This window comes from Acanthisitta chloris, unplaced genomic scaffold, assembly GCF_000695815.1.
Source record: "Acanthisitta chloris isolate BGI_N310 unplaced genomic scaffold, ASM69581v1 scaffold1675, whole genome shotgun sequence".
Classification (NCBI taxonomy): domain Eukaryota; kingdom Metazoa; phylum Chordata; class Aves; order Passeriformes; family Acanthisittidae; genus Acanthisitta; species Acanthisitta chloris.
In genome coordinates this window covers 9,477-16,137 of record NW_008671868.1, presented here as the reverse complement: position 1 = coordinate 16,137, position 6,661 = coordinate 9,477, and the positions used below count along the sequence as shown (strand labels likewise).

At 43.2% G+C, this 6,661-nt stretch overlaps 1 protein-coding gene across 1 annotated transcript in view; it reads right to left on the bottom strand.

Moving 5' to 3' along the window:
• Positions 1-1,219: 1,219 nt before the first annotated feature.
• The window catches only part of LOC103801824 (ras-related protein Rab-8B-like), an 8,356-nt gene continuing 2,914 nt past the window's right edge, over positions 1,220-6,661 (bottom strand). The window contains exons 4-8 of the mRNA XM_009074254.1: positions 5,948-6,037; positions 5,111-5,176; positions 4,051-4,101; positions 3,641-3,665; positions 1,220-1,296 (exon numbers count right to left, since the gene is read on the bottom strand). Coding sequence (XP_009072502.1) covers positions 1,247-1,296; positions 3,641-3,665; positions 4,051-4,101; positions 5,111-5,176; positions 5,948-6,037 — 282 coding nt within the window. The 3' untranslated portion in view covers positions 1,220-1,246. The remainder of the gene's footprint in view (positions 1,297-3,640; positions 3,666-4,050; positions 4,102-5,110; positions 5,177-5,947; positions 6,038-6,661) is intronic.

The following is a 6,661-nucleotide window of genomic DNA, read 5'->3' as shown; positions in this document are numbered from 1 at the left end:
CTAAAGTAGTTAAATTCACCAGAAACAAGAAAAATCAATGTAAATCCTGCTTTTGTGGAAGAAAGAAATGCAAGTTTTATTGATGAGAATGAACTAAGCAGTTCAGTGAACAGAGCTGTGATCACCTCCAGACCAACCCTCACACGACCAACGTCGCAGAGTCCCCGTGACATCGGCAGGTGCATTTTCACCAAAGACACATTGCTGCACTTCACACACTACTCAGGTACTTCCAGATCATGATGCACTCACAACATTTCACTGTGATCTGTGTGTTGAACGATCCTTTATTCCCTTGTGGAGATGACCCACATCACTCACGTGAGCGGATCAGTATGGGAAAGGTACTCACAACGGGAAATGCTTCCTGTGAGAAGAACTGAGGCCTGACAGTGAGGCAGCATCTCTGAGCCTGTCCCCCAGCAGCAAGGTAAGCCACACCACGCTCCACCAGAGGCTCAAGCTTTAGCAACAACACAACTCCCAAACGATAATAACATTTTCTATATACACTCAACAAAAACTTCTTGTGCTTGTTTTGCTGAGCACAGACTGAAAGCTAAAACTGCAAAGCACTGAGACCAGTTTGGGTTTCACTTGGCTTTATAAAACCATTTAGAAAAATACTGGTCAAGAAATAGTGCACAGACATGGGGCTGTGGAAAGGTTTCCTAAAACTCCAGCGCATAAGCTGCATTTTTGTTTTATCAAAATCCTCCAGCAAAGTCTGCTTTCCTGGAAGGTTAATGGCAATGTCTGGAACAAAACAGAAACATTTGCTGCTTAACGAGCGATACTCAGATGACTTCCATTCCAATAACAAAACAGAAACATTTGCTGCTTAACAAGCGATACTTAGATGACTTCCATTCCAACGGGCATTAGAACACGAACGAGCTGACTGAGGTATAGTTAAGAGTCCTTTGAAACTTAATTACGTAGTCTTGAGCAAAGCAGCAACAGACACTGCACAGAGCAGTCACAGTGGTGTTAGAGAAGCTGCAGCCCCAGCACTGGGTGAGGCACAACATGCCACGATCACCCACCTGTCTGAAGGAAAACAGAGCCAAAACAGCCCAGGACAACACAGCAGGTTTCTCCAGGCACAGCAAGGTCTGCACTGAGCAGGAGTTAGCACACTGGGCAGTGCAGCCACAGCCATCTCACACTGCTGGAGGGAGGGGTGGGGGCAAACAACAGAGAAACAGAAATCTGCAGTTTACCTTATCCATAAGACCACATGAAATTAGAATTCTTCAGTTTCAGCAGATGACAACAAAATTGCATTAAATTCTTCTACAAATAGAAAGAGATGAACTGTACATGAACAATAAGCAAAGTGAAATATTTACTGCAGTACTTTCCCATGCATAAAGTGAAGTTCCTATGGTCTTATCTCACATTTATGTACAGTTTAGCACAGCTAAATGTAAGAAAATAGCAAGTTTTTTTCCCTCCCCCCCCATACAGAGCAGATACCCCAATTCGCTGCTGCTTCAAGAAGCACTTCATAGACTCTACCACTTCCAGGCTCTCTCAAAGGGAAGTTCATGGAGACTAATATTGGATGAACACCTAACCACACAGCGGAGACAGGAAAAACAATACAAAGCATTCTGTAAACAGTGCCAAACACAGAACATGTCAGTTTTGGTTTGCAGACAACCCCTGAGATAAAAATCAAAGTATTACGACACCAAATAAGTCAGAGGTAAATTACTGAAAATAAACAACATTCATAATTGGTGTCACAACACTTTCTGTATAGAAGCACTTTTTGTAACCATACAGAAAACATAACTGCTTTAGCCTGTCCAAGAAACACTTCCAAGGGTAGACAACAGAGCAGTTAGGGTTGCTTCATTTTCCACTAAACCTTGCTGCCATGAAGGTTTTCCTGTTCAGTGCAGGAACAGCAATTTATGAGCTCCACCATCTAGTTACAACAACTATCCTATTAAACCACACGTGGGGACAGGGCAATAACCACTTCAAAATGCCTGGAACCAGCTACCAACGTCACACCTTTCCAAATCAGAAGCTTGACATCTAAAGCTACTGGGCTGTTCACTTTCTAAATATGTACAACAGACCCAGAGATGATGAACTCAGCACTGACACCACAGAACGAAGTGGTTATCGTGGCAACAACCAACTCACTGTTCAAACTCTGGACACTGGAGGGAAGCCAAAGCCTGTCAGACACCGACTGGACAGTGCCACAATGCCCTTATCCCCACCAGCAAACAGGCTGGACACAGCTTGGAGTCACAGCTTACAGTGCTCCAAGTTTGGCACACCAACAGAACTAAAGCACCAGTTTAATTGCTCATTGAGAAACTTTTCAGAAGACAATAAAAAAGTAGAATGACAAAGACTTAGGTTATACAATGCTCAGCTGAGTAAAAAAGGCAACTGTTTCACCTGTTTCTAACAGTACCAGCTTTTGATGGAAAAATAACCAGACACACATTCAGCCTTAACTGCGTGACTAGGAGTACATTACAGCCCTAATGCTCCCCCAGGGCCAAAACGGGATCGACTGCGGCCGCTGCCCAGGACACTCATTTCTGGACACCCCTTGTCAAGGGTCGAGGCTCACAGATGTTAATGAACTATCCTCAGACTTCAGAGCAGAAATGAAGGTCACCTGCAGCAGCAGTCATTTCTGAACAAGTGAGGCTACTCAAACTCATGCACTCAGCTCCACAAGCCACTTGAGTGATAGTGCCAAGGCCAATTTGTGATTATGATTTCCACTCCAGAGTGTACTTGCTCACCAGAAACAAAAACGGTGCCAATGGTCCAAGCGAACAAAGGAAGCTGAGTGAGGAAAGACACTGTGTTTATTCAAATAACTGAGAGGTGCATCTGTGAGTCAGTGACTGGCAGTGCAGAACACAACCTTCCTAAGTCTGGTGAAGAGAGAAAAGCAACAGACTACATTCAGAATAGAAGCCACAGCTTCTGCATAAACAGATTTGTGCATCTAAGAGACAAAATCCATAAAAATTGTTAAATGCCAATTGTTACAGCAATTCTCACCACTAGAGCAACAACATCCAAACTGCATGGCCACAAGTGTACAGCATAGAAAATCATGGAAATGAGATTTAAATTTTCCCCTGGCTCTTCTGCTTGAAAATAAGTTTGTTTAAAAAGAGAAAAAAAACCCCTGCACAAATCTGTTAAGAATCTTACAAGTCAAACTGTGCAAATACAAATGTAAGATTGTGCTGTAACAGGCAGTAAGAGGCCAATATGGATGTGCAAAGTTAAAAGAAACATAGCAGCTTTTGCAACAGGCAATAAAACAGAAAGTAAAAAAGGAAAACAAGTTAACTCTTGCATTTGTGTCTCCACTTCATAGCTTCCATATCTGAGAAAGAAGAGCCTGACAGGTCAATAGGCTTAGTGAGCAAAATCCACTGGGTATTTTGTGTATCGCAGTCTATGTTCAATGGAGCTCTCAGCAGCAGCTTGGTGGTATTATTTCTGAGGCTTTGTGACCCTGTGCTTTCAAAGAAGCAGAAAAGGTTCTAAGTGTGCTGCAGTCTATCATTCCAAGTTCATCAAAGTAGCGTGCACCGAAAGAAGCTGCTCTTCTTAGACCGATTTTCTGTGATTTTTACTGGCCCACCTGCCCCCGACGAACTGCTGTCGTTCTGGAAGAGAACAGAGCACTGACGTCAAAAACGCAGGAAAAACCTGCCGAGCCTTCCCAGCTTCCCTCCCCACCTCCCCCATCTCTTGTCTGTTTTAGCCATAAACATGCACCTAACAATCCAGACCTCAAGCCTTAGCTGGAGAAGAGACTCCAGAGATCTCACCGTTACATTCTGGAAGAACAGATTGGTTTCAGGCTGCTCATAGTTAATGCTCACGCAGAATAAAGAACAGTTATGCACTGATGTGTAATAAAGCACTGTTTGCTCAAGTCTGGCCTAGCAACTACTGCATTCCCTAGGAGTTTTTTGGTAGGGCTGCTACTCAGCCCATTATTACAGCAGTCCTCTCTATCTACTTTGTATGCTCATTGGAAATACAAACCATTTTTCTGTTGAGCTTTGTCATAATGTCCCGTGCAAGTGTGAAAAATGCCTGGGGAGGAGCAGAAAGAAAGAAAAAACAAATGAGTTAATCCCAAGACACATTAAGGACACGACAGATTTGGAATAGCCAAACACAGCGACAGTACCGTGTTCTGTAGGCCACTAATAGCACTCTGAGTTCCAAGACACTCTATGTACAGGATCACACAGCCATAGAATTTAGGGGTTGGAATGGCCCTTACAGGTCATCCAGCCCCAACCCCTGCCCTGCCCAGGGACACCTCCTCACTAGAGCAGGTTGCTCAGGGCTCATCCAGCCTGGCCTTCGAAGTTGATTTTTAGTAAAGATGAACTAAAATTTCATCTCGTCATTAAGAATGAGTCTTAATGTAACTGCCTTTTGATATCATTATTTTTTGTCCACACTTTCCATACAGTTAAGATCCTCCCACCACTCTCCCCGAGAGGATACAAGTGATTTATGGTAAGACAGACTGGACTTGAGTCACTCTTCCTTCCCATTCTGTTTCCTCATGCTCTCATAAATAGAGATCTTGTGTTTTTAGCACAAAATTTATTCACAGGAAAACAGATTACAATTCTGTACATAGTATTATAAACCTTCTTCCTCCTCAAACATCACTTGTGACCTGGTGTTCCAGGTTAACACACAAATTTTCAGTCTCATCTGCACAGCACATCCTCAGTAGTAACCTGAAGACTCCCTGACATGTTATCCTGAAAGAATCTTGAATCCAACGTCCTGCACAAAGCACTGTTCTAAAATTACACCTGTTCACTGTCCAAGAGACTTGAAATTGAAGTAGCAAAGCACAGATGTCTAGAGAACTGTTTGCTACAGCAATAGAAACCACTCTGTTAACAGCCATTTTAAAAACAATTCCAGACATGAGCAGAAGACAGTTGGATTTTAACAGTGGCTCTCTAAATATAAGGCGGCCCAGGAGCACAGTGGGACTTGAGGTCCGAGAGCAAACCAGAACATACCTCCACAGCAGGTACTCAAGGAACACCTGCACGTAACACCCATCTCTTACCTCTTCCACATTTATGCTGGATTTTGCACTTGTCTCCAAAAACTTGATTCCATAATCAATTGCTAACTGGAAGAGAAGTTAAAGCTTGTCAGTGGTTTTGAAGTTTCTTTGTAAAAGGAATGTTTCACAGGTTCATGCTAGAAGAGATGCTGCATGCTGCAGCAAGCTTGAAAACCAAAACCAAACAACTTTTTCTGGCAAGAACGTTAAAGTTACTGGACAATGAGACAGTACATTAGAACAGGCCATATCCTCATATAAGGTCAAAACAAAAACAAAAAAAGAGATTAATTTATCACAAAAAGACTTACTTAGGCTCTAAAAGAATATTAAGGTAGAATCTTTATTGATATGGATTTATGGACCAGGTAAGTGCATACAATCATCTCATAAGCTGCTACTAGCACCGACACTACTCTAGCTGTGCACATGACAGAATACTGTAACATCTTACTCACTTGTTCTGCAGATCAACTCCTTAAGCTCTAATACCATCACTTAGGACAAGAGTTAGCAAACACCATGGTGAACCGAGTGCAGCATGGTCTGACAATGCACAAAGCTTTACCTTGAGATCTAGAGTACTTCATGCTATGGCAAAGGTCACCACTCTGTACAGGACCTTGCCCTCAAGACAACAGTACCAGGAGGTTTACTAAAACCTGAACACAGTCAAGTACTATTTAAAAACACACCACCCCCAGCCTGGCACCCTGTAACATGTAGAAGTTTCTGAAACAAGAGATTTGAGACCCACTATCTCTCACATAGCACACCTCCAAGAGCTAAAATCCTAAGAGAAGCAGGCTTTAAACAGGGCAAGTCAGCACAACTTACCTTCTCCCCTTTTTCTCTTGAGACTTGTCTTTTCTCATTCATATCACACTTGTTGCCCAGGATCATCCTCTCCACGTCCGAAGAGGCATGCTGAACAGAAAGGCATCTCTCAGACACAAAGTGCAGCATTGTTTAAAGACCCTTGTGTCATAAAGCAAATGACTGCTTTCAGTTAGAGGAACCACCCCAAGTGGAGGCATCACTGATGGGGCTGACTCTGGAAACAAGCCCCCAGAACACTGCAACAGGCTGGAGTAGAGACTCCCAGACTCCTAAGTGCTGCCCAAGTGCTGATCTGGGTCAAATCTGCACTGTGAGCTATGCACCAGGCTGCACTGACAGCCCCTTGGCTCCTCTGGACAGGCACTGCTACACACTTGACTCCTAGTGGTGCAGGGACACCTTCAGGGCATTGGGCTGGGGTGTCATTAGGTGTTACGTTTGCATTTTTAAAATAAATTACTAGTAAAAGAGTTCTCAAAGTAATAATCACTTCATCAAGAGAACTTCAACAAGGGAACTCTTTTATCATAGTCGCTACTGGATGACATTGATCACTAACAGGCACTCTGCTGGAGAGTCAAGGAAGAAAAGGGCATGGATTTTGTTCAAGAAAAACAAACTCTAAGATTCTGTTACCTAACTAGAGCTTCACTAAAACTAAGCTTTCTTCTCTAACTTCACCGTGACCTATCCCTACCTGGCAGTGTGTCC